Here is a 27,715-nt window from a genome sequence, read left to right on the forward strand (position 1 = left end):
CGATTACTTTAGTCCGTTTGTACTCACACTTGATAGTAGAATATTTGAAAGAAGATGGAGTTAGAAGAAAAGCTTGTTTACTTACAGCCGAGGAAAACAAAAAGACCCCGAGTTTCCAGTTCCCTCCCAGACTTTAAAAAAAATCCAGGTCTCTGATTGGTCCTCTGGTCAGGTGTTTGGTTCCCCTTTGTTCACCCTTAGCAGGTAAAAGAAAATTAACCCTTACCTATTTACTTATGACAGTTAGGCAGTAGTTATAGGTGGGGTTAAAGGACAGGAGACAGCAAAGCACACATCTAATGTGAGAGGAAGGAGTCAGAGGTGAGGGTGATATTCCTAAATGGTTCCTATTTTAAATAAGTAAAGTTTATTAATGCTACAGAAAGAGAAAAACTCTCAGCCAGTCCCTTCCCTGATTTATGCCTGCTGCAATCACTTTGATGTCAGTGAGGCTGTATAGGCAGAATTTGGTCCTTTATTGCCAGCTGGAGTTTTCCTTTGGTGAAGAGACTTGACAGATCAGGAAAGAAAGTGCTGAATTTCAAGTTTTAAAATGGAAATATATCTGTGATTAAGTCCACTCCTGTAGTATAGCAATTCCCATCCTGAGGCCCATCGGAGCACTGGTGACCTGCAGAGAACAGGCTGGTCAGATGGTGCTGGCTCTCACCCGTCTTTCCAGTCACTTCTACTGATGTCTAGGCACGTCACCACAAAGAATATAAACCTACAAATCAGCTGGAAGCAAGAAGGAAGAACCAATCTAGCTGCCTTTACCAGGGTGCTGCTACAGAGGAGGGAGATAGCGAACAGTAGCTGCCCTCAGGGCCTGGATTCACCAGTGGGACTGGAGCTGCCAGCCACTAGAGTGAGAAAGGGCTGGGGCAATAAGTTGAGGGCAGCAGAGGAAAAATGAACTAAACAGCAAGGACGCATGTGAAGGAGAAGAGAAGTAGGTAACAGGGAAACATGAGCATGAGGAGAGAGGGAGAAAGGGGCCATGTGAAGACAGACAAGTGCAGGAAGCAGTGAAGGGAACAGAACAGTTGGGAGGGGGAGATGAAATATTCATTAAAAGCAGACAGTGTGATTATCTTTTTTTCCAAAAGAACTAACATAGTGTAATGTAACCCTAGTGTCCCATGGCATGCACATACTTAGCATTATTAAGTTTCTCTTCCTCATTCAAATCCTCTATTTTCAGAAGGTCGTATTTGATGGAACCTGGCTGAATGGCATCAATGAGATCCAGGACTGGCATGCTTGTGCTGATTTTGCTGTCCTGCATAGAGGGAAAATACAGTTGGATACAAACACAATTGACACATGTCCTACAAAGCCATAATCATGGCTCAGGGACAGTGGATGGATCATTCAAATGACATACTGTTTAGAACTTTGCAATAAGCAGCACAGCGGGTGCTGAGACATGGAATGAGTCACCAGGATTCCACCTTTTCCTTCCAACCCGCCAGGAGGTGGGCAGAAGAAGAGAAAGGTGACATGGAGTCAAAAGGAGCTGCAATGTCCATACAATAACCCTGGCATGGTTATCTTGCTGCTGCATTGCAATATACATGTCACAATGTTATTAAAACTATAGCAGGGGTGCCAGAACAGGAGGAGGCAAGCCCTCTGCCCTTCCTCTTCTCCCTGACGCCCTGCCCCTGGCCAGCAAGAAGCTGGAGCCTGGCCAAGGTAACAGTGGCCCAGGGCGCCCAGGCAGCTGTGGGAGGAGCCAGGGACCCTCCACCTGCCTGGGATTGGGCAGCCTGAGAGCAGCCCCTGGCCCGTGTCCGCCCAAGGCAGATGGAAGGTCTGCAGCTCCCTGCACCTGTCCTGGTGGCTCTTACCGTAGCCTGGCTGCAGTTCTTGAGCCCCTAAGGCCCCACCCCCAGGCCAGGATGTAAGCTGGAGCTGGGTCGGGTTAAGAGCCACGCAGGCAGCTGTGGGGAGCCGCGGAATCTCCACTTGCCCTGGGCAGAGGGCCCGGGGGGCAGGAACATGGGCTGGGGGTTGCTCTTGGGCCCCCCCACCTTGGGCAGTTGGAAGGGCCTGGGCTTCCTGACCCAGCTACAGCTTTTGGCTTGGCTGGGGGACTGGGGGCTCAGAGGGAAAGGAGGAGTGGGGCCATGGAGGGGGTGGGGCTTTGTCTCCCCCACCCCCAACCAACACACACACTTTTTGGAAGAATCCATTGCCCCTGATCTACAGGCTATGATTTTATGTCACAAAAATTGAATGCCATGAGCAACTATGACCACAGAATGCCAAGCCATTATGTGAGACAAGGTGGGTGAGGTAACATTTTTAATTGGACGCACTTCTGTAGGTGAGAGAGTTGAGCTTTCAAGCCACACTGAGCTCTTCCTCAGGTCTGGGAAAGGAATTCCCAGCCTCACCAGACTCCTCTCCCAGACCTGAAGAAGAGCTCTCTGCGGCTCGAAAGCTCTGCTCCCTCCTCAGCAGAAGTTGGTCCAGTAAAAGATGTAACCTCACCCACCTTGTCTCTAATATCCTGGCACCGATGCTACAACTGCACTATATAAGACATTACTGTACAATTCACTGGCTCACTATAACCCCATTCACTGATGAAGTGACTTTCCAGCTGTGTGAAGCAGATGACTACTGACAGAAATTAAAACTCTCATTATCACCTCACTTGGCATAAAGGTCCCTTCAGGATGGATCCAAGCAGGGTATAAAGCTTCAGGTTTTGAATGTCATAAATGCAGTAATTTTTTTTAAAAAAAGCTTTTTTTGCTTGAACTAGAGATGAGTCTGAACCGAACCCGTAGATCTGAACATCCCTTGAAAATGCAGTGAAAAATAAACAGTACACACATGTAACAACCCGGGGTCCCAAAACAGAGACTTATCATGAAATACTGTACCTTGAAACTACTGATGACTGAACTTTTTCCAGCTTCAGTCAGTGTTTCATTTACCCAGTTGACAATGGTGTCGTCATTGACCTTCTGTCCACCACCAATATCTTCCAGGATACTCAGAGTGTACCTTAACACAGAGGACAAAATGCTGTCTGCTCCTTCATGCTTTATAAAAAGCTTGGCATTGTAGCATAGTGTATCTGTGAAACCTGACAAGGGCCAAATGCTACAGTCTTCACTCACACCTGATTCTGTTCCCCCATATTATGTTAACTTATACAAACTACAGGGCTGATTCTCATTTACACTATGCCCCCTTAACACTGCTCTGGCAGCATCAAGGGGCTTCAGAATAGGTACAAATTACATTTACTCTCATGTTAAGGCCCTTTTATGTGGCATGAGTGGTGCAAAGGGACCATAGTGTAAATGTGACGCAGGCTCACAGTATCTAAAAATAATAATAGATGTGTCGATTTTAGCACCAGAAAGGACTATTGTGATCATCTAGTCTGACTTGCTACATAACATGGGCCATAGAACCTCACCCTGAGATTCCTGCATCAAGCCAAACACTTCAGTTTGAGCTAGAGCCTAGCTTTCAGAAAAACACCCAGTCTTGACTTATAGACTGTAAGGGATGGAAAATCCATGACATCCTTAAAGAATCTAACAAGGTGTTTCCATAACAGAAAGCAACTACTGTTTGAGCCCTTGACCTTCCAATGTTTTCTCTCTCTCCTTTCTTGGTGCAAAGACCTGCCTTTTAATTATTGTCTGTGAAGGGCCAGGAACACTTACGGTGCAATACAGACAATAGGAATAATAATAATGGTATTGATCCTCCTGTGCAGTGGTGAGTGCTGACACCCCATTTCCATGGACTCTCTCCATACCAGAACAGCAGTAGGTATATGTTCAACTAGCATACCTTCTCATTAACTGCCAAATCAAGGCAAGGGTTAGTGTGCGATTTCCTTCATTGAGATCCTGCCCAGCAATTCCAACAAGGGAAAACTTGGCTTGATTCTTTCCCAGATCCACTGCATAGTTGCAGTTTTCAAGCTGTTAATGACAGAGTAAGTTAGTGTGTTTCCTAAATGTGAAAAAGTTACGTTCAGGGCATTCATGCTATCTTTAATTGTTAAAGGGAATTTGGGCCATATCCTGTCAATGGCTCCAGGCAGGCAGCTCCATCCAATGGAGTTCAATGTGGGCACAGGGGTTTGGCCATATTTCGGATCTGGCCCCTAGATACTATGAGGATAAGCAACTTAGATAAATCTAACACAGAAATGCTATTGTGTATCATCAGAGCCTAAATGCCATCATGCAGACCAGGAAATATGGAGAGACAGTGTACAGCATTGTGCAATCATGCCCACCTCCAGCAGCACAGAGTGATTGTGTGGGACAATAACTGAGGTTTTAAGTCCCTAAGTACTAATATTTTAGGTCCTTTAGTCACCTTATGCTGCTTCCCTCACTAATAGTATGGGAATGTTCTGGACCAAAATTCCTCACTGTGATAGCTGGGACAAAGCTGGGTAGTTAGTGGAGATTCAGAGGGGAACTCTTAGCCAGCTTGTCAGGTATCTGTCTCAGGAATGTTTAAAATCTGCTTATTTCTTTCATGTGGTGGAGGTGATCTAGAGGGCTGGAATTAATGTGGGTGTCACATGACTCATCATGGACCTATATCGGGACTTGTGATTAGAGCGAATTGGATAGTGGGAAAAATTATTCACTAATACATTTTTAAAGATTGATAGAAAAATATCAAGTATCTTGATATCACAAATAATGTTTGACCATCCATCCAGTTGGTGAAACATTGTTGAATTTGTTAGCAAACTCATGAAAAATAGACACTGATTAGACTAACAAAACATGATTTGGTTGGATCTACTTAAGAACAATGTTTGCTGGCACATGCAAGTCCCTATACAGACATTTTTAAGCACAATCATCTGTCACATGCAGATGCTACATGCTATTGTTTGCACTTGAAAGCATACAGATGCAAGTGTCTGCAGGTGCAAAATTACATACACACAAAAGGAGGTCAGATTGAGAATACTCTGAAAATGTAACCCACAGTAACAAAGGCAAATCAGACTTTAAACTTTGTAATTTGTTGGTTAAGGACTCAGTTCCATTTTCAAACATGTGCATAGTCAATCTGTAATGAAGGGGGCTATCTATGGGTCTATTGTTCTCTATGGGTTTGTCTACACTGGCCCGCTAAATCAGCCCCACTGCAATCAATGCAGCGGCGTCAATTTAGTGGGTCTAGTGAAGATGCGATAAGTCGATGGGAGATCGCTCTCTCTGAGAGGCGGAAGAGTTAGGCTGATGTAAGCTTTTTTCACCCTGCCCCCCACCCCCCCAAGCAGTGTAACTTACATTGACTTAAGCAGTAGTGTAGACAAAATGGAATAGATATCCTCATAAGAACCATGCCTATTTTTTTACCTTTTTCATGTTACCACCCAGTTTAGGATATGGTGGTTTGTTCACTCTGCTCCAGTCTACCGGCACTTTAATCTTTTCATAAAGTTGGAAGATAACCATGGCATCTGACAGGTCACTGAAACAATGGAAACATATTGTGACTTATAATGTGAGCAAGGAATCCAGTTTATTTAGCTGGGGATTGGTCCTGCTTTGACCAATGATGATCTCCTGAGGTCCCTTCCAACCCTGATGTTCTATGATTCTATAATTCTAATTTAAGCATTAGTAGAATGAATCACATTTTCCTAAAGAATGAAACAGAGACATCTGTTTTCATAAGGACTAGCAATGTGTTCATGTTTTCTAGAAACATTTTTTTCTTAAGACATAGATCACATTAATCATCTAAAGGAAGGTTAACTTTCCTTACCTATATAAATGATTGACACGGGGACTAACACCCAAGGAGTTCATCCAGTTCCTAAATGTCCTCTCTTCCCTTGTTTCACCTAAAATAACAATATTAATCAACAGATCCCCAAGACAACACTTCTGTGAAATAAACTTTTTACAACAAGGAAAATATAAATGCAGATTTTACTGTATACTAAAATGACATGTAGAATGAGATATCAACAGGCAGTGAAATACGAGAGTACAGAACAGTAGGTAATGTTCTGTACATAACATATGCACTATCATATTTGAGCAGATTGTTCTCAAATTTACTTAAGAGATTCAACTTTAGTCTGTGTTGAATCATGAGACATTTCAGCATGAGCTTTGTGAGAAAGTTAGAAGCAACTGAAAATACAGATTTATGATGAGTTGCCATCTGCAGTCACACCACATAAGAGATTGATCTTGTATGGAGCTGAGCATTCTTCCTCAATCCAGCAAAGCACTTACTTAACTTTAAGCACACAAAAAAATCTCATTGACTTCAATAGGACTAATCATAAGAACATATAAGAATATAAGAACAGCCATACTGGGTGAGACCAATGGTCCATGTAGCTCAGTGTCCTGTCTTCCTACAGTAGCTAATGCTAGGTGCCCCAGAAGGAATAAACAGAACAGGTAATCATCAAGTGATCCATCCCATGTTGCCCATTCCCATCTTCTGGCAAACGGACGTTAGGAACACTTCAGAGCATTGTTTTGCGTCCCTGCCCATCTTGGCTAATAGCCATTTTTGGACCTATCCTCCATGAACTTATCTAGTTCTTTTTTGAACCCTGTTATAGTCTTGGCCTTCACAGCATCCTCTGGCAAAGAGTTCCACAGGTTGACTGTGCAGTGTGTGAAGAAATGCATATGCTTATTCTTAGTTTTGAGCATACAATTTAGGTATTTTGCTGCACTGGGCTAGAAAGATCAGCACTTTGCAAAACTCTGCTGCTACTGCAGACTGGTGAAATTGCATTTAAAGAACTCCTTAGTTGTTGTTGTGGCTGTTGTTGTCAGCGACACAACAATATTTAATAGAAGTGTCACACTGAGCATGTGCAAAAGCCTGTTTTTCACTGATTATAATTTACCTATGTTTTAGAATTCTTCAAAAAGCTATCAGTGACGGTTGTTGACTGAAGTCTAGACACGTGCAGTTTAAAGTTTTGCATTCAGATGTTTGTGAGTTATCTGTGCACAGAAAAAGTCTCTAAAATATTAGCAAAGATGGGAAATTATACTTTTTTTCTGCTCATTTAACTTTAAAATCTCCAAGCAGAACCTCCTCCTAGAAAAATTCAACTTTGGGCTGAGACCAAGCAGGAAGTTTCAGTCCCAACAAAAGTTTTTTAGGAGGTTTACATGCAAAGGAGATAAGTTTATAATGGACATTTCCAATTTGTCATATTGGATAAAAGAACTAAGGTCAGCTCACTATAAATGTAAAGCCACACAGATAATGAAGTCATTCAAGTCAATAAGCTTAGGTGGCTCAAGTGCCACAGAAGACAAGAACTCATTTTGCTTAGAAAGGAGATCTGATGTGAACAAAGCAAACTGTGCCTTTCTCATAATAACTCCATCAGAGATTTGTCTAGACTAGAGTTTTTGCTCTTATTTTAACTTAACTGTTTGCTAGTTAAATCAAGTTAATTGACAAATACAATTGTAAATGTTAGTCCAAACATCCCATAAATGTTCGTTCCAAGACACAAAACTGGAACAATCATTCGTGGAGTGCCTAGCGTAGCATTTGCAATCGTGTTTGTTAACTTGAGTTAACTGGCAATCATAGAATTGTAGGACTGGAAGGGACCTCAAGTGGTCATCTAGTCCAGTACCCTGCACTCATGGCAGGACTAAGTATTATCTAGACCCTGACGTGTGTTTGTCTAACCTGCTCTTAGAAATCTCCAGTGATGGAGATTCCATAACCTCCCTAGGCAATTAACTCTAATTTAAACAGGACCACAAATTCTAGTCTAGACAAACCAAGGGGGCCTAAAGCTACAGTGCATTCAAACAAATACACTCACAGTGAAGGGAACCAACTATAACCGAAGCCACATGCAAGTAACATGCAGCAATATCCCATCCTCAAACCTGCCTTGACTAATGTTGCAGTAAGTACATATCAGGAGAAAGTTGAGTTAACCGCTGAATTACCCAACCAGGTCTCAGTTACATGTTAAAAGTCAGAGGCCTTGGCTGGATGCCAATTCTTATTTGTATTTTCCTTACCTTCAATAGAACTCCAGTCAATGTCCTGGTTCTCTGGTTTTTGGAGGGCAGGATATCTGTTAAATAGGTTGGCAATGAAAGCCAAGTTTAACTTGGGGTTGCCACGGACTACATCTGTGGCAGTAACAAACTGCCGGCAGCCCAATCTCTCTGCTTGCTGCAACATGCACTCTGCCCTCTGGATGTCATCCTTCTCCTAATAGATATCAAACGCATCAGTCAGCAAAAACATGAAAACATGTTGACATCCAATAGCACTGAAATATCACACTCATAATACACATGAACGTGCTATCTCTTTTCATACTGTTGCTGTAAAAACTACAACACATTCTTGTTTAAATCCATAACATTTTTCTTTTCCACATTACAAATCGCATGTCAGTATCTGCAAATTGTTTTAAACTAAAATCAATGTGCTGCATCATGCGACATTAAAATGAATGTTTAAGATAAATCTTATCACATAGGATAAGCTTGAGAAATAACCAGAAAAATGTCCGTAAACATATATTGGCAAAGTATTGCTAATGCGTCTAGCTGGTTCGTTGGCTTTTAAAGCTTCTGTGATAACTGATGCTGGAAGCTAGTTTGTTATCATTAGCACAATCTAACCTAAAACATATCAATTTAATTCTGCATTTTTGGTTTTTGAATGCAGGATTACACTCCAGCTTGTTTAGGTATTACAGTGCATCACAATGCTTCCTAGGTTCTAGGAATGTGAGTATATAAGCGAGTATCATCTTACCCTTAATCCTGTCATGTCAATTGCAATAGCTGGAATACCTTCTTCATTTCCCTTTGGGGCAACTTGGTCCAGCAAATGGTAATAAGCTTTGGAGTCCTGCAACAGACCAAGAAATTAAAGGGGGAAAAGTTACATCTAAAGCCAGGTTTTGCATGCCAGTACTGTACCTCCCACAAACAATGAGCAAGCATGCTTTGTTTTTATTACGTCAACCATTTGACAACATAATTAAATTAATCAAGCTGAAAGCATTTAACAGTTTCCATTTTATGTCTTCTGGTTTACATATCTGTTTGTTTTATAAAGTAATTAAAATGTTAAATATGGAAAAGCTGGAAGCATTAGACACAATACTGCATGTTCCATTTTGGAAAAAAGGATAGAATTGACTTAATATGAACATATTAAATTAGAGATATGAAAAATATACCTTTATAAGGCTGTAGAAGTCAGTCAGCTAAAGGTTTAGTGAAAGAACAAACAGAAGGAGGAAGCAGAAGTTTAAAACAGAGTTTAAAGAAACGTTGAAATGGTCACAAAGTAGAAAGTAAAGTTTTCAAGGACAGATATTAAAGCTGACACCAGTTAACAGGGACGGCTCCAGTCATCAGTGCACCAAGCTCATGCCTGGGGCAGCAAGCCGCGGGGGGCAGGCTGCTGGTCACTGTGAGGGCAGAAGTCAGGCTGCCTTCAGTGGCATGCTTGCGGGAAGTCCGCCGGTCCCGCAGTTTCAGCAGCAATTGAGCAGTGGGGATGCTGAAGGCGAGGGACCAGCGGACCTCCCACAGGCGCGCCGCCGAATCTGCATTACCAGCAGACATCTCGCAGGCACGTCACCAAAAGCCGCCTGCCTACCGTGCTTGGGGCGGCAAAATACATAGAGCCGCCTCTGCCAGTTAACAAACATTTTTCCAGGAAAAGGCTAGAACAAGACAAAGATTTCACGTGCTGTTTACTTTCATGTTTATAAAGCATAGTGTTGGTTCCATGTATACAAAAAATTAATCTCACATCAGAAATCATCTTAAACATAAATACAGCCCTTTAAATAAAGATTCAGATTTAAAAAAAAAAAAAAGACCCAGAAATTGTTACTATTTAAATACATGGGAAAAGGCTCCAGGTGATATCCTGCAAACCTTTACTGCCGAGATTTGTCTTATGTGCACAAGTAATTCCACTGAAGTTTCCAGATTTCTACCTAAATGCTTCCTTGTAAGCATACATTCATTGTATAACATATGTATTTATAAAAGAGGCAAAGTTGACTAGAAGTAGTAAAAAGTTATATAGGCTGAAATCCTGGCCCTGTTGAAGTCAATGTGTACTTTATATTTTCTAACACTGATGTGACATAAATCATTGTTTAGATTTAATTAGCTACATTAGATAACTCTCCAGCCTATGTAAGGGTGAGGGTCCCACAGCCCTTCTCCAGGAAAAATATCTGTTGAGTTCAAAAAAATCTATTGAGTTCAGTGGAAATTTTATGCATGAGGTGACTGCAGAATTGGGCTCAAAATCTTTCATATTTTCTTCCCACTCTTATTTGTTATTGGGTGGCTAGGCCAAGCCTCCGTCTGTGTTGCAATATCCAGACTGCTATTTTTCGCATGCTAATACAAGCGCTGCCAACACAACTCTGTCTACCCCAGACTGGGAGACTCACCCCCAGCTGCAGTGTAGACATACCCTAAAGCCCTAAGCCTGGAAACACTCTACCCATGTGGTTAACTTTAATCATGTGAGTAGTCGTATTGAATTGAATGAGACTATTTACAAGCTTAAAGTTAAGCACACACATACGTGTTTTCAGGATTGCAGCCTAAGCCATCACCTCCAGCTGAACAAGCTCAGTCCAGAGGAGAAAGCCGAAGCTTGGGGTTGTTATTTTTGCTGTAGCTGATCAGTGTTTCTCATACCTTGATGTCTGTGCTGAAGTTATTGATTTTGTTGCATCCAGCATTCTCCAGGTGATAGTTAGCCCACCTCAGCAGCAGTTCCTCTGGGGATAATTTCATCAGATCCTCTAGACTCTCTCCTTCACGCAGAAGGGCAATCAGAGCTGGGCAAGCACAAAATTGAAAGAAAAATAAACACCATGCACGGGAACATTTGTGCTCTTAATTTATCCTTCTTAACTTCCTTTACTGAGCAAGGGCCTGATCCGTCTCCGACTGAAGAAAATGGGGGAGATCAGTGTGTTTATATATTTGAGAGGCTCAAGTAAAACGAAAGCTGTCCCCTGAGCCTACAGTTATTTTATTGTTTAGGAATTAATTTGTTGTTAGAGATGTTACAGCCATTTTGCTCTGTTCTGGGCAGTGTTTTGTATAACCGTGGCATCACAGAATTGTAAACCCAGCTTCCTCCGTCCGTGCTCAAATAAAAAATGTTATTCTACTGGCAGATTTACATTTTGGCTTTTTTATTTTTGTTTTTCTATTTCACATGCCATACATTCTCAAATGTGTTTGGTTTTCATTTTATATTAAGGAGCTACATTTTACATAGACAAAAAATACAACACAATGTATTAGAGCATTGTTCATTTACAAGTGACACAGAATGCTTTCCAGCTTTTTGCACACTAAACATGCAAAGAAAAGCAACATTTGTAGCTTACAGTGTATTGTCTCATGCATGTAACATCTACAGATGTCACTGGGCAGTGGTGAAGCAGGTTGCAAAGGCTAAGTTTCAGGAAGAATGAAGAGCATCAGTATGGAGAGCAAGGCGGTTTAGAAAGTAGGGTATGAATAGTCCAGAAATTCCCAGCTGTGGTTTATGGATCACTGGTAGTCTCTGGAGCAATGGCTGGTGATTTACAGATCTGGCTGGTCACCCGGGGCTGGCTCCCTCCTTTATTTCCATCTGTTTCTACAAGTGGCCAGGTTCTTCATTGCAAGGAGAGCCTGGAGGCCTTTAAAAACAGCTGGAAACAAGGAAGAAGAGTGAGCTTTGCTGCCTCTTCTAGATACCATCACTATATAATAAGTGAAAGAGAGGAAAATGGAGCCATTCTCTGCAACTGGAGATGCTAGTGGGACTGCCAGCCCTCAGCAGGACAGCAGTGTGCAGGGGAGAATAAAGAAGCCAAGCAATATGTTCAGGGAGATGGCAGAGGCAGTGGTGGTATGGGTTATAAGAAGTGCTGGTGACTGAGGATCAAAACCAGGGGAGAAGGGAAAGAAGCAGCAAGAAAATATATGGTTGGAGAGCAGTGTGCGTGTGTCATGCTGAGGCAGGTTCACAGAGAATTTTTAAGAGAAGGGAGATTTAGCACTGGATTCTATGAAGAACAGGAAACCAGCAGGGCTTCCTGACTGTAGCATGATGTGCTCCTGGTCCCAGGTGTAGGTAAGGAGACAAAGATACACATTTTGGTTGGACTGAAAGTTTGGAGCCTCTGGGCTTATGGAGACTAGAACTGGGGAATCAGAGTAGTGAAGAAGAGAGGCAATGAAGACTTGATTAAGGGCAGATCTACACAATTGGGCTAAGTCGACCTAAGTTACACAATTCCAGCTACATGAATAATATAGCTGGAGTCAACGTATCTTAAGTTGAGTTATTGCAATGTCTACACTGTGCTGGATCCACGGGAGAAACTCTCCCGTCGACTTACCTTCTGCTTCTCGTTCCGGTGGAGTACCGGTGTCAACGGGAGAGTGATCGGCAGTTAATTTAGCGGGTCTTCACTAGACCCACTAAATCGACCCCCGGTGGATTGATCGCCGTGCGTCAATTCTCCAGTAAGTGGAGACAAGCCCTAAGAGTCCACAGGACTCATTGAAATAACACTTCTATAGATGAGTGCACCGCATGTACCTTCATTTCTGCTGAGCTCAATGTCGGCAAACAAGCCAATTTTGATAACTTGCCATAAGAGGCCCAAGACCAGGTAAGGTTTCCCTTCTTTTAAGTCTTCAGCTCCAATGTTAACAACATGGCACCCGATGGCTGAGGCAGAGTTCAAGGCAAGGTTCAAATTTTCCTTAAGAGAGAGAGAGAGAGAGAGACGTTTCTTATTATGCAATAACTAAATAGTGGAGGGAAGGGAGGAGGAGAACTAAAGAGGGGGTGGGGAACTCAGTGGAAATACAGTGAGCAAAATTAGGTACAACCCTTTTCAGATCAGGGCCTAGGGTGTGATAGGTTAGAACTCCCAGGGGTAAAAGCAAGTCCTGTGCCCTTCTGCAGCACAGGGAAACTCTCCTTTGCAAAATTAAAAAGCTTCTGTTTCTTGTCCTGAAGTGTTACAAGACATTGGACTTTAAGCCCCTCACTTGTCCTTGTCTGGACATTTCTCATTCTGGTGTTTACGTTGGTGGAATATGGGATGAGAGAGAAAATCCATATTTTGAGGAGTGTGGTATGGAAAGAAGGAACTTCAATATATCAAGGTGGTGGCATGGAAATAAGAAACATTTTGGGCAGGTGGCTTTTTTTTTTCCTTTTCTTTTTTCAAAAGGGCAGTTTGAATCTGCTCGAAGGGTTGGGTTGTTCGAATAAGTCCCTGGGGAGATGGACTAGTGGGCAGAGGGCAGCGAGGCAGGCAAAGGTGCATGAGAAATGCCATTTGTTTCCTGGCTCTGCAATTTATCACATGGATTTCACCACCGTGAGTGTGAGAGGTACATTCGATTAGGTAGAAAATACACAGGGACACAAAGCGTAAATTGTCATAAACTGAAAAATTTATAGCATTTAAAAATAATCACCCACTCTTTATTTGACAGTTGTAAAAGGGTTAAGTTAAAGCATAAGTTATATTGATTAAATCATGTCCAAATCTGACAGGGATTGATCTGTGCTGCATCAATAAGATGTGTCACTGACCAAGAGGATTAAAACTGGAAAAAATGTGGACTGCAGCACAGAAACCCAATTTAATGGCTTCTAAGCTTACTTGAGCCTGGCTAATGTTCCATTTAATCAGTTATTGAAGGCTACAGTCGGTTTTGTGTACATATATAGTAGATATCTATTTATATACTGTTACAGAGGTACATATATTCTGTATATAGAATGATGTATCTCTACATACTATTGTAAAGGAAACAGAATAAACTTGAATTCAGATCTTGGCAGGTAGAATTTTGTTTTCCAGTTCATCTTTTAAAAATGAAGGTGTGCACACATGCACGCAACGTATGTTACCAAATGAATCCAACATGCCAGTCGAACAAATAACAATCACAAAAGAAAATGCAAACACTAAGGGCCCAACAATGTTAACTCAGCCATCTTTCACATATGTGGTATTTTCTAGAGAAAGGATGACTTTTTGATTAAGGCACTAAACTGGAACTCAGGAGATGTGGGTTCAGTTTCTGGCTCTGCCATAGAATTCCTGTGTGATCATGGGCACGTGACTTAATCAAAGTACTCAGGTGTCATTTAATCAGAGATGAAAGTGGGCTGGTACAGGCCGGTACAGCATACTGGTAAAAGTGGCCACCAGTACTGGCCTGTACGCAGCTGACATTAAAGCACTTCCATGGCAGCACTTTAAGGATCATTGCCCCTTTTGGCCCCCCAGGCTGACGACAGGGGCGGAGGGAGGAGGCGTAAAAGAGGCAGCTGCCCCAGGGCTGACGATTTAAAAGGGCAGCAGCAGCCGGAGCCTCAAATGCCTTAAATCGCCACCAGAGCCCTGGGTAGTGCGGGCCAAGCAGCTTGGATGGGCTGGCTGGGGGAAGCTGACCCCAGCCCCGCCCCTTCTGCCCAAGGCCCTGCCCCTTCTGGGCCCCCCTACCAGTAAGTGTTTAATGTTACTTCCACCCCTGAATTTAGTATTCTAGCGATTAACCCACATTTGAATTTGTCATTGTCTTCATCTCATCTCATCTGTAGTATTCATTAGGCACCTATCACTTAGATCCTCCTAAGATTTATACCTTGCTTAATTACAAGCACATGAGTAGTTCCATTGACTTCAGTGGGATTATTCTCAAGTTCAAAATTAAGCATGGATATAAATCTTTGCAGAATTGCAGCTCAAGTACCCTACTTTGCCACAAACTGTGTCTGGCTGCATTGTGCAGGGCCATGAAATTTATAGCATTACACCTAATTAATTACATAACGGAGACTCAGCATTTACACTTGATGTTTCAGTACCTGTATAGTGAATGGAGTGAGCTTCTTTTTGTTGATTGTTCTTTCATCAATTGTATCTGGCACTGAAAAGTTGATCATTTTACTGTAAATTAAAGAATAAATGCAAGTGAGAAATATGTCACTTTGCCTACTACACTTTGTCACTTTGTCCCATGCATCCGACGAAGTGGGTATTCGCCCACGAAAGCTCATGCTCCAATACGTCTGTTAGTCTATAAGGTGCCTCGGGACTCTTTGCTGCCTTTGCCTACACCAAAGTCATTTTGAACCTTCACCAAAAAATAATAGAATCATGGGAGTGAAAGGAACCTGAAGAGCTCATCTAGTCCAGTCCCCTGCACTCATGGCCAGACTAAGTAATATCTAGACCAGTGGTTCCCAAACCTGCACCACTTTCAGCAGCTCCCATTGGTCCAGAGCAGCGAATCGCGACCACTGGGAGCCGCGATCAGCCGAACCTGCGGATGTGGCAGGTACACAAACCGGCCCAGCCTGCTAGGGCCTTTCCCTGCACAAGCGGCTGAACAAGTTTGGGAACCACCAATCTAGACCATCCCTGACAGGTGTTTGTCTAACCTGCTCTTAAAAATCTCCAATGATGGAGATTCCACAACCTTCCTGGGCAATTTATTCCAGTGCTTATCCACCCTGACAGCTAGGACATTTTTCCTGATGTCCAACCTAAACCTCCCTTGCTGCAGTTTAAGCCCATTGCTTCTTGTCCTATATTCAGAGATTAAGGAGAACAATTTTTATCCCTCTTCCTTGTAACAACTTTTTATGTACTTGAAAACTCTTATCATTTTCCCTGTCCGGTCTTCTCTTCTCCAGACTAAACAAAGCTATTTTTTCAATCTTCCTTCACAGTTCACGTTTTCAAGACCTTTAATCATTTTTGTTGGTCTCCTCTGGACTTTCTCCAATTTGTCCACATCTTTCCCGAAATGTGCCACCCAGAACTGGACATAATACTCCAGTTGAGACCTAATCAGTGCAGAGTGTGACATGTTGATCAGATACCCAGAGGCTGAATTGATACAAGAACTTGCTTAGTGCATTAGAAAGTCCAGAAACACTGTAGATAGTCTCTCTCTCTCTCTTCCCCCCTCCCCCCACTCATATACACACATAGTGCAATATTTAGCACAGCTTTTTCCTAACTAGTGGAGGCAGGGAAGGTGACAAGCAGATATATTGAATAGTGGCCAAAAAGGGCAATAAAGTAAACCTGTGTGAAATTCAAAATGTTCATTTTGTGAAAATTCATGTCAAAATATTCACCGTTTCATGTTGCTTTTCACCCTCTAACTCCAAAGATTTTATGCAAAATTTGAAAAATATAGCTATTTTCATTGTCTACAACTGCAAACAAATTCTCAAATTTACACACATTTTTGACACATTGCTCACTCAAAAATGGACCAGTCTGTACAAAAAAGGCCTCAATTTTGCTCAAAAAATAAGCAGACGTCAGCAGAATTTCACATTCACAATAAAATGTGAAAAGCATAATTTCTGCATCACAAATGTTTTGCATGCCTCTAGATAGGAGCCCCCTAGAAATTCCCTGTCTCAAGTTTCTTATTACTATTACAAAACATAGTTAATACAGAAGAAAAAGAACTATACATTCATGTGTTTACTAGGCATGATTGACATGGAATTTTCCCTTGGCATCTAACAATATAGTTCTTTCACAGTAAGTTATAACACCTTGGGCTGCTCAGAGCCCTTCACATTTAGGCAGGTTCGTTGTGTTTCAGTATCATTTAACAGAAAAGGTGGCGCCAACTCCTGAAGCCCTCACTAAGTTATTCTGTTCTTATCTTAAGCAAAATTTCCATTGTGCCAAGTCTTGAAGTCCTTATTAATCTAAATCTCCAACTAATCCTACATAGGAATTGTATATGAGTAAGGACTGAGTGAGAACTTCAGGATTTGGCACATGTTGTGTAATGCAGGACATTTCAGATATGCAAATAAGTATATAAAACTCACTGGGTTCTATATTCTGAGGTCCTTACCCAGTTTCAACTCATTCTCTACTCAGGCTCACTCCTATTGGCTCTGTTATTTCTCCCCTGATTCTAATGGACAGAGACAGTCACTTTTAACATATAAAATATCTATTTTTCAATTATAAACAATAGTTTAAAAAAAGTTTATCATCTCTTAAGAGAAAAGATGTGTGAGAAAGAGAATCACTAGGGCCCTGATCCTGCAAGAATTACACACGCGCCTAACTCTAAAGGCAATGCAACTGCTTGTGTACTTCAAGGTAAGCACATGCATCAGTTTTCACAGGGTCAAGGCCTAACTGTGTAGGGAAACATAGGTGGTATTTACCACAGCACGATGCCATCACCAACCGCCTGGAAGAGGTCATCAGTGTCTGGATTCATTGGGAGCACGTGTTGGCAATCAGGATCATTCTCTAGGGCTTTGTTAACCCAGTTCACAAAGGCATACTTTTCTTCTTCTGCAAGCAAAAGGTCAGATCTATCAATTTGGAGCCTATGCTTTTACCAATTCTCTTGACATGAAAATCTCAGTTCTTATTAAAAGGGATTTGGCACCTTTTCTGATACTTATCTATTCCACCTGAGAAACGAATAATTATTTAAAATAAGGGAGATTGCATTTTGGCCAAAATACTGCATTTACTTCTTCTCTGCTTTATTACAGTTTGTCCAAAATATGCCAATTCTAAGTCACCCTTAATGATACTGCAATTCCCTAAGGCCTTTCACACAGACAGTTATGAAATGATCTCCAAGGGACCATTTAGTTGCAGTTACTACCTATATCAATTGACTCTACATACCCGAATAAGAATGTTGGGTTCCAACACTGGACTGTTCTGAAGTTCCACCGATAGCACAAATCCCCTCCTTTTTATTGATAGCTTTTCGAAAGGTTTTAGCGACATCTGTGCTCTTCAGGCCCTGGAAAACCTTTCAAAATACACAGAGTGATTTTAAAATTGCAGGCTATAAAACTAGAGTAAAACTATGAGCTTTTATGTTGTAAGTTTCATGCTGTCCTCTATGTTTTTTTCAGAGCTGAAAACAATATGGTCATCGAATAAATAAATAATCTGTAATAATAATTACTTGAATGGGCGCTCTGCACAGAAGCAAGAGTTCGCACTTGTGGCTGCTTCTGCAGAATTGGGACCTTTTAATTTTTTTTATATTTTAACTAATTAATAGGAAGTTAAAGAATATTAGGAATCTACAGAGTCTTTGTATTCTGGAGACACGCCCTTAGAAGTTTAAGTTTTGAACAAAGATAAGTGAAATTCTGAAATTTCCCTCCTGCAGGAAATTCCAATACTTTGACATTTGTTTTTGTCCCAGTTTGCGGAAACTGCATTTACCACTGAAAAATCATTTTGACAGAAAATTCCTGATCAGCTCTAGTTTTGAATTCCCTTTTTACAGGATATTCTCCAAAATAACATTTTACTCACTGCAATAAATTCATCAAAGCTGATTTTGCCTTCATTGTTTTGCTCTCCCGTGGCCGTCAAATTCTGAGTGATTTCTCTGATTTTATATCCCGGCAGAGGCAGATTGGCTGCTTTGAACAGCTCTGTTAATTCACAACTGCTTATGAAACCATTTCCATCAATGTCTGTAAAGGAAAAAAACAGCTTAATGAACCTGTCTGCGCAGAAAAGCTTTTTTTCAGGAAATGTGAATTATATGTAATGATTTTTTAATCTTATAACAAAAGTATAGTAAATTATTTTTAACAATTGCAGTGACCTTTTCAACCCCAGGAAAAGTTTATAATGACCATCAAACAAAAAAAGAAGGAATAATTTGCATATTAGTTGGATATATGTTACAGTAGCAGCACGATATGTGGATGTATTTAAAGTTTGAATTTAATACATTTACACTGAATTAATGGTTTTTACAAAATAAACAAAAACAAACTCAAAACCAAAAGTTATTAGCTTTCTCCTACTACATTCTTTTATTAAGGCCTGAAATGAGAGTGTGAGTTAGGCAGAGATTACCCTATCTGTAGCTTATGCTCCAGTACATCTGTTAGTCTTTAAGAACTCTTTGTACTTGTCTGTAGGAGCATTTCTGAAAATACGCAAAATGACTATCCACAAATTGCTCTCGAATATACAAATTACACAAATGAGAAAAACTGGTAACATAATTTTATTGCTCTAATCTCTTTCCATGACAGTAACTTTGCATGTTACATGGAACAGTAGCAGGCAAATAATACAGAAGTATGATTATTCTAATATTGTCCCATTCTTTCATTGCTTCTCATTTTGCTTTGGTGAGGGTCCTGTACATGTAAATGTTTAGACGTCAGCAACCCATGGCATCAAAATGCAGAACTCTATGGGATTTAAAAATGAAACCTTCAGTTGTATCACAGCCTATTGTGATTTGTAAGGAATTTTTAATGAGGGGATTTATATGTTCAAACTATTTAGATGTCATGTAGACAGATTTTTTCTTTGACATATGAAAATGCTAGCAACTTATTTGTAACAAACTCTCCTATACCCTCAGTATATATATATATATATATACATTATCCAAATTTTGTTTTGTAGTCTTCATTTGCCCAGAGAAAGATTTCAGAGGAGTATATATTGTGATTTCCTGAGTTGAGTTGGAAATTGACCATGCCATGTGCAGCAAAGCCACATAGGATCTACATTTGAGGCTGCTGCTTAGCAACAGAAGTATGGATTAATATGGGATTGTGAAGAGTGTCCTTTCAATGTCTGTCTTACAGTGGAAACAGAAACTAGTAGAGAGAAGAGGACCTAGAGAGAGGATTAGGACTGGGAGAGGAAAAATGCTTAGTAGCAATGAAAAGGCTTAATGGCTGAGACTAAGGGCTTGGCTACACTTGGAAATGTGCAGCGCTGGGAGTTACAGCTGTGATCGTACAGCTGTGTAGGAACAGTGCTGCAGTGTGGCTACACTGACAGCTACCAGCGCTGCAGTGTGGCCACATTTGCAGCGCTGTTGGGAGTGGTGCATTGTGGGCAGCTATCCCATCGTTCAAGTGGCTGCAATGTGCTTTTCAAAAGAGGGGGGTGAGGTGGAGTGTGACAGGGAGCGTGGGGGAGACAGAGAGAGTGGATTTTTGGAGCAGACACTGTGACAGCTCCCTGCCTTGCAAATTCTGGCCATTTCCCCCACCCCTCTCTCAATCACTCTTATGGCAAAAGCTTCAAACAGATAAGCAGCTTCTCCGATGGACTTCCTCCCCCCCCCGCCCCCGCCATGCTTGTTTCTCTCCTCAAAGCAAACACTAGCAGTTGTTCTTCAGCTCCCTGCTTTGCAAGTCTAAGACTAGAAGATACACAACAGCTACCCTTCAAATCATTTTAAAAAGGTGTTGACCTTCCCCACCCCTCTCTATTCACTAAATGCAAATGATGCCAACTCCTAAATAGCTTAGACCACATAAGCAGCTGCTCAACACGGAACGTCCCCTCTCCCCTCAAACAAAACAGCTGTGAACATTCCAAAGCCAATTCCCCTTGCCTCGGACTTGTCGCTCGCTGGAGCAAAGAGCAGCTTGTTTTTTTAGAGCTGGTGCGTTCAGCTGTCTTCCGGTTTGTTGTGGACAGGAATTCTGGGATACCTCTTAATACCCTGGAGCCAATAACAGCGCTGTTGGTGTCCACCCTGATGAAGCAGCCGCTGCATCACCAGTGCTGGAATCGCTACACCCCAATCAGACCAGGTGTACAGCCAGCGCTGCAGCCAGGGAGTTGCAGCGCTGGCTGGGCTTTGTAAGTGTGTACACAGAGTGAGTTGCAGCACTGTAACCCCTTCACCAGCGCTGCAACTCTCAAGTGTAGCCAAGCCCTAAGTGAGCTGTGAGAGACAGAAATGCAGATCCTTAGAATCAAGGGAGAAAGATGGTCCAGTGTAAGTAGAGAAAAACAGAATGGGGCTTAAAAGTAGAAAAGGGGATATTAATTTAAAAACACACAGAGAGCACAAAAGAATCAAGGAAAAGGGGCTGTACATTTGAGGTTGTTTTAATTTGCCTTTGTTTCAGTTTCCCTAAGGAATGTGAACAAATGTATATGTGTTATATCAAAAATCCTTGTTTTGTCTTCTCAGTAATTTGCCTCAAAGAAATGTTTGGGTGAAAATACTTTAAAATACTTCATGTATCATTTTCAAAAAGGTTTTCAAATTATTTCATAAAACCTGTTTCACAACCTTCTGCTGTCTTCATTCAGCAAAGGAATGCCAATACTATACTTCCAGAAAGCTACGGCAGGCTAACGTGGTTTTCTTTGAAAAGGACTGCAGTTGTATGAACATTACTTCACATAGTTTCCATTTCGCAGTATGACAGTACTGAAGCATGGCTCATTTAACTGAAGCTGGTCAGTACAGAGGGATACAATACAACTCCACCTAGTGTCGTATGTTACATGCTAACTGTACTCACCAACTTTATTGAAAGCTTCTCTTAAGTCTGTCATCTCTTCCTCCGACATGTGTGCTGTTGATGCCATTTTTACTTCTTTAAATGATAAGTCTGCAGAAAAATGCATGTTATTAGTTTGTGCCTTTTATTTTTAAGAGTCAGAAGTTCAAAGCAATTTCACTTAGAAGTTAGAATTAACAGCATGACATGAAGTCACTGCGTCATTCTTCATAATTTACAACACAGTTTCCATCTGTACTCCGTAGTGTAACTAAGACGTGACCTTTTCTGATCCTACAGATGTAAATCCACATTGATTTGTTACCAAACCGCTCTGTTTTGCCAAGTCCTGCCCAAAATGCTTGTCAAGGCTGGTGAATACTTTTGATACCTAATTCCTGTCCTCACTTGCCTTAATTACACTGTGGAGGGACAGAATAGAATTATGTTGGACACTCAGGAATTTCCAAAGCCATCCTGCAAGTGTGGGGCAGGATGGCTCAGGATGTTTGGGGGCAAACACAAGATTGGGAGCTCTTTGTTACTGCTGCCATAGGAGGCAGCTTGGATCACCAATTAGCAAATGGTTCACATTGCAGCATACATGCTAAGGGCCTACTTGGGTCTTCCAGCTAGCAGAACATGTATACCTTGGAGTGGGATACACTGGCAGGTGTTGTAACGGGCCTTCATCTTAGTGCTCTCCTTAGCTCGAGGTTGAAACTGTAGCTCTATTGTTTTACGGGCACATGGTGGGAGAAAGAAGCATTTTGTGCCCTCTTCCTCTCAGTACACCAATGCAACACAAAGAAGGATTAGGTTCTAAATGCGATTGTGCCTTCATTCTGATATCATTGAGAATGCTGCACAGAGGTGGAAGATTCAGTTCCACTTGTGACAGATGCGTGTCATGTTGCTTCATTCACTGCCGAAGGGTGCTCCCATATCATGATAATGGGAGTGGGATTGTCCTGCCCTGCCCTGCCCCTGTCTTGTCTGTTTATAGTGCAAACAGTTTGGGGCACAGACTGTCTACAGTTCTGGGTTCATACAGGACCTAGCACAATGGGGTCTCACTTTTGGTTGGTCCTTAGGCACTAGTGTAATAAATACAATTTATAAAATAATATAAGGGCTAGACTAGACTAGACTACTATATGGGCCCCAGTTAGAGGATTTGAGGGTGGCTGCTGCAGTTGCAGTGCCCTTATTTAGGATCAAAAGAGAATGCACTAAAACCACTTCAGACCTAACCCGCCCCCGCCCCCCCCCCGCCCATAACTTCATTGGGAAGGCCCAGATTGCAAACATTTGTATTGTTTTGTAAAAGATATTCAGGGTAGATCTGAAAAATGGAAGATGATACTTGACACATTTGCTAGAATAATTTGAGTATAACAGTTAGGCACCATTTATCTGGATTTCAGGTTTAATGCCTTCCTGAATTTCTGCATTGATTTATAATGTCAGTAAGTGTGGCGTAGAAGGAGAACTCTTTATGGAAATGGATTAAAAACAAGCCAAAGGCAATAAAATGTGGCTGGTTCTTTCATCCTGTCTGTCTCTACAGTAGCATAGTTAAGCTGCCTAATCTCTGCAAGTTCTGGATCAGAACTAGAAGACTTCTTCATCAGGAGAGAAAGAAGGTTCATCTTGCTCAGACTTTTTTGAAGCATTGACTATAGAGAAGAACAATACAATACATAAATAAGATTGTAAAGGCAGGAACTGTATGTTTGTGTTTGTATAGTGCTTCGTACAATGGGGCCTCTAGGCGCTATGTAAAACAAATAATATTATTAATCGTATTGAGAAATATTACTATGAGGGACATACTGGAGAGGAAATCATGGAAAAGACTTATTAGGGCATCTCATTAATCTATTTTCCAATGTAGGTTTATGCTGTCCAGTCTAGGTTCTTTGCCAAGCAATATGATGTCTAACACTGCTCCAGGAAGGTTATTCCACTGTGCAATACAGGGGCGGCTCCAGGCACCAGCACGCCAAGCGCGTGCCTGGGGTGGCAAGCCACGGGGGGCGCTCTGCCGGTCGCCGTGAGGGCAGCAGGCAGACTGCCTTTGGCAGCATGCCTGCGGAGGGTCCGCTGGTCCCACGGCTTCAGTGGACCTCCCGCAGGCGTGCCGCCGAATCCACGGGACCGGGGACCTCCCGCAGGCAAGCCGCCAAAGGCAGCCTGCCTGCCGTGCTTGGGGCAGCAAAATACCTAGAGCTGCCCCTGGTGCAATAGATTATGTAAACAACAATAGCAGCACTTATTGGGTTACATTCACCATCTGCATAAATGGCCCCATTGAAACTAGTGGAGTTGTGCCCACATAAACTGGTGGAGAATTTGGTCCATGAAGTACAATGTAACCTGATAATAACGGCCACCAAAGGCACAGGTTTCACAGTTATTAATCCTCACATACCCCTGTGAGGTCAATATTATCAGCCCCATTTTATGGATGGGGAAACAGCAGAAAAGTTACTGTTTTGTCCAAGGCTACAGAGTCAGTGTCAGAGCTGAGACTGGAACTGCCAGCATGCTGCTGTATTCATATCACTAAAGTACCCTGATGTCTCCTCCCCTCCAGCATACACACGTTAGTTGGAATTTTTCTATATTCTCAGTCTAACTGTACCTTTTAATTTCACCCAATTAATCCCCTTGTGCCACCAACTTCAAGGGAGTTACTCCCTATTTACCCCGGGGTGCGTTCAAAATTAGATCCCGAGATTCTATTTTCGTCAGTTAACCCTAAACTGCCATTGGCACAACTCCATCACAAGACTTTGCAAGTCACATAACTGTTAAAGTTGGGCACCTTAGTACCTCATCACAAGTACGTAATAGCCACATAATATCAACATCAAAGTCCCTAGTGGAATACCACTCCTACACTGTTTCAAGATTACCTTTAACCCCAATTTGGCAAGAGATTGCAGTAAAGGGAGTGAAAGAACTAATTTATTTTTATTTTTAATACTTCTAGTCTCATATTTGGCCATATTTGCTCAGTAAAGTCAGTGAAGGTTCCCCAAATATACACTGGAAGAACTGAGAGGAGAATCTTATCCAGAAAGTTTTCAGAGTAAGAGAAACAAATTTTATGTTAATCTCAATGTGATTTATTTTGGAAAGATGCTGCTTGAAAGTCTGATTTGTTGGGGATGCCAAGGGAGTTTTCCTGTGCATTAATTTATACTTAAGAGTTACTGTCACTTTTCTGAAATTATCTGGGTGGTTAAATCAAACGCACTGAGAAACAGTGAGCTGACAAGGGACAGGTGCTTAGTGTACCTTAATCAATAGGTAGAGTTGCCAAGGTGTCCAATTTTTGACCAGAACACCTGGTCAAAAAGAGACTCTGGTGGCTCTGTTCAGCATCACTGACCAGACCAGTAAAAGTCTGGTTGGCAATACAGCGGGGTAGGCAGTCTTCCTACTCGACTCCACATGGCTCCTGGAAGTGGCGACATGTCTCTCAGCTCCTAGGCCCAGGGCCGGTCACAGTGGCTCTGTGCACTGCCCCCACCCTGAGCACCAGCTCTGCAGCTCCCATTGGCCAGGAACTGCAGCCAATGGGAACTGCGGGGGCTGCACCTGTGGGCAAAAGCAGCACACGGAGCCACCTGACTGCACCTCCACCTAGGAGCTGAGGAAAATGTCACCACTTCTAGGAGCTGCCTGAGGTAATTGCTGCCCAGAGCCCACAGCCCAAACTCACTCCCACACCCAACCCCTTGTCCCAGGTTGGAGCCCCCTCCTGGAGTCAACACCCCACACTCCCTCCCACACCCCAACCCTCTGTCCCAGCCCAGATGCCCCTGCACACACACACACCAAACACCATTGGCCCCACCCCTCAGTCGACAGCCCCCTCCTGAACTCCTAACCCCTCATCCCTGGCCCCACCCCAGAACCTTCACCCCCAGCTGGAGCCCTTACCCCCTTCCACACGCCAAACCCTGCTCCAGCCCTGAGCCTCCTCCCACACTCTGAACCCCTTGGCCCACACCCCAGCCCAGAGCCCCCCTGGCACCCCAAACCTGAGCCCCCTCCCGCACCCAAACTCCTTATCAGAGCCCACACCCCTTCCCTCACCCCAACCCCCTGCTCCCCGCACTCTGAACCCCTCGGTCCCAGCCCAGAGCCTCCTCCTGTACCCCAAACCCCTCATCCCTGGCCTCACCCCATAGCCCGCACTCCCAGCCAGAGATCTCATCCCCTCTCACACCTCAACCTTCCGCCCCAGCCTGGTGAAAATGAGCGAGTGAGCGAGAGTGGGGAGAGTGAGTGATGGAGGGAGGCGGGATGGATTGAGTGGTGGGTGAGACATCAGAAAAGGGGTAAGACCTCAGGGAAGGGGTAGGGAAGGAGCGGAGCAAGGGTTTTCTGCAATTACAAAGTCGGGAACCCTACCAATAAGGATAAATGTTTTCTACTTAAATATAAAATATAAATATATGGAGATATACCTATTTCATAAAACTGGAAGGGACCTTGAAAGGTCATTGAATCCAGCCCCCTGCCTTCACTAGCAGGACCAAGTACTGATTTTGCCCCAGATCCTTAAATGGCCCCCTCAAGGACTGAACTCACATCCTGTGTTTAGCAGGCCAGTGCGCAAACCACTGAGCTATCCCTCCCCCCTTATTTAATGGAATAAAGAAACTTGCTAATGACTATCTTGTACAGTAATTGCATGTGTTGTTTAGCTAATTGAAAACTTAGATATTGTTGAAAAATAAGATCATGCAGTACAGTAACTTCTTGCTTAACATTGTACTTATCTTCCTGAAAAACACTACTTTAAGCCAAGCTATGTTAAGCAAATCCAATTTCCCCATAAGAATTAATGCAAATAGGGGGGTTAGGTTTATATATAATGTCTTTTGTCTGGCAAAAAACATTTCCCTGGAACCTAATTTTATCTATATCTATATCTATACACACACACACACACACACACACACACACACACACACAGAGTAACTCCTCACTTAACATCATCCTGGCTAACGTTGTTTTGTTTTTACATCGCTGATCTAATAGAGAACATGCTCATTTAAAGTTGTACAATGCTCCCTTATAACATTGTTTGGCAGCTTCCTGCTTTGTCCACTGCTTGCAGGAGGAGCAGCCTGTTGGAGCTAGCTGGTGGGGGCCTGGAACCAGGGTGGGCTGGCAGCTCCCCTATCAACTCCTCTAAGTTCCCCATGCGACAGCTGCCCAGTAGGCTATTAATTGCAGGGCGGTTCAGCTGTCTCTCCCCCCACTGCCACGTGCTGCTCTTGCCCTCTGCCTTGGAGCTGCTCCCGGGAGCCTCTTGCTTGCTGTGTGGGGGCAGGGAGGGGGTCAGAAGAGGGATGCTGATGTCAGAGCGTCCACCTCTTCCTGCTCCTGCCCCCCTGCTCCTGTACCCCATGTCTACAAAGCAGGGGGACACACAACAGGGCTCAGGACAGAGGCAGCAGCTGGTGTCTCAACTTGCTGATCTGGTTAAAAAGGCAATGTACTGTATCCCAAAGCTGCCCAAGCTCTTCCAGAACTTCACTGAGTGACACTGGTTTGGACTCTAGCAAAGAAGCCTGCATTTATTTCCCAGATATTGGGATTACTGGGAGTCCACTAAGTCCATCTGAATCATGTGATATATGCCATCATGTGCCAGCAATGCCCCCTGCCACGTACACTGGCCAAACCAGACAGTCTCTATGCAAAAGAATTAATGGACACAAATCTGACATCAGGAATCATAACACTCAAAAAGCAGTAGAACACTTCAACCTGTTTGGTCATTCAGTGACAGACCTGTGGGTGGCAATTTTGCAACAGAAAAGCTTCAAAAACAGACTCCAACGAGAAACTGCTGAGCTGGAATTGATATGCAAACTAGATACCATCAACTTAGGTTTGAACAGGGACTGGGAATGGCTGTGCCATTACAAACATTGAATCTATCTCCCCTTGTAAGTATTCTCACACTTCTTATCAAACTGTCTGTACTGGGCTATCTTGATTATCACGTCAAAAGTTTTTTTCTCACTTAATTGGCCTTTCAGAGTTGGTAAGACAACTCCTACCTTTTCATGCTCTCTGTATGTGTATATATATCTCTTCAATATATGTTCCATTCTATACATCCGAAGAAGTGGCCTATAGCCCACGAAAGCTTATGCTCAAATAAATTTGTTAGTCTCTAACGTGCCACAAGAACTCCTGTTCTTTTTGCAGACACAGACTAACGTGGCTGCTACACTGAAACCTGAACAACCTTGTAACTCGTCATTCATGATACACTGTAAAAAAGTATGCTACACTTTATAAAACGTACAGTAAGACACGT

At 42.6% G+C, this 27,715-nt stretch overlaps 1 protein-coding gene across 1 annotated transcript in view; it reads right to left on the reverse strand.

The window, feature by feature from the left end:
• LCP1 (lymphocyte cytosolic protein 1) overlaps positions 1 to 27,715 on the reverse strand; it is a 43,225-nt gene that overhangs the window by 5,925 nt on the left and 9,585 nt on the right. Inside the window, exons 2-15 of the mRNA XM_032790654.2 lie at positions 21,382 to 21,471; positions 18,392 to 18,555; positions 17,744 to 17,873; positions 17,266 to 17,398; positions 14,920 to 15,001; positions 12,625 to 12,790; positions 10,716 to 10,858; positions 8,794 to 8,889; positions 8,043 to 8,238; positions 5,782 to 5,860; positions 5,370 to 5,484; positions 3,826 to 3,959; positions 2,898 to 3,021; positions 1,158 to 1,282 (exon numbers count right to left, since the gene is read on the reverse strand). Coding sequence (XP_032646545.1) covers positions 1,158 to 1,282; positions 2,898 to 3,021; positions 3,826 to 3,959; positions 5,370 to 5,484; positions 5,782 to 5,860; positions 8,043 to 8,238; positions 8,794 to 8,889; positions 10,716 to 10,858; positions 12,625 to 12,790; positions 14,920 to 15,001; positions 17,266 to 17,398; positions 17,744 to 17,873; positions 18,392 to 18,555; positions 21,382 to 21,448 — 1,754 coding nt within the window. The 5' untranslated portion in view covers positions 21,449 to 21,471. The remainder of the gene's footprint in view (positions 1 to 1,157; positions 1,283 to 2,897; positions 3,022 to 3,825; positions 3,960 to 5,369; positions 5,485 to 5,781; positions 5,861 to 8,042; positions 8,239 to 8,793; positions 8,890 to 10,715; positions 10,859 to 12,624; positions 12,791 to 14,919; positions 15,002 to 17,265; positions 17,399 to 17,743; positions 17,874 to 18,391; positions 18,556 to 21,381; positions 21,472 to 27,715) is intronic.

This window comes from Chelonoidis abingdonii, chromosome 1 (assembly GCF_003597395.2).
Source record: "Chelonoidis abingdonii isolate Lonesome George chromosome 1, CheloAbing_2.0, whole genome shotgun sequence".
In the NCBI taxonomy this organism is placed as follows: Eukaryota; Metazoa; Chordata; order Testudines; family Testudinidae; genus Chelonoidis; species Chelonoidis abingdonii.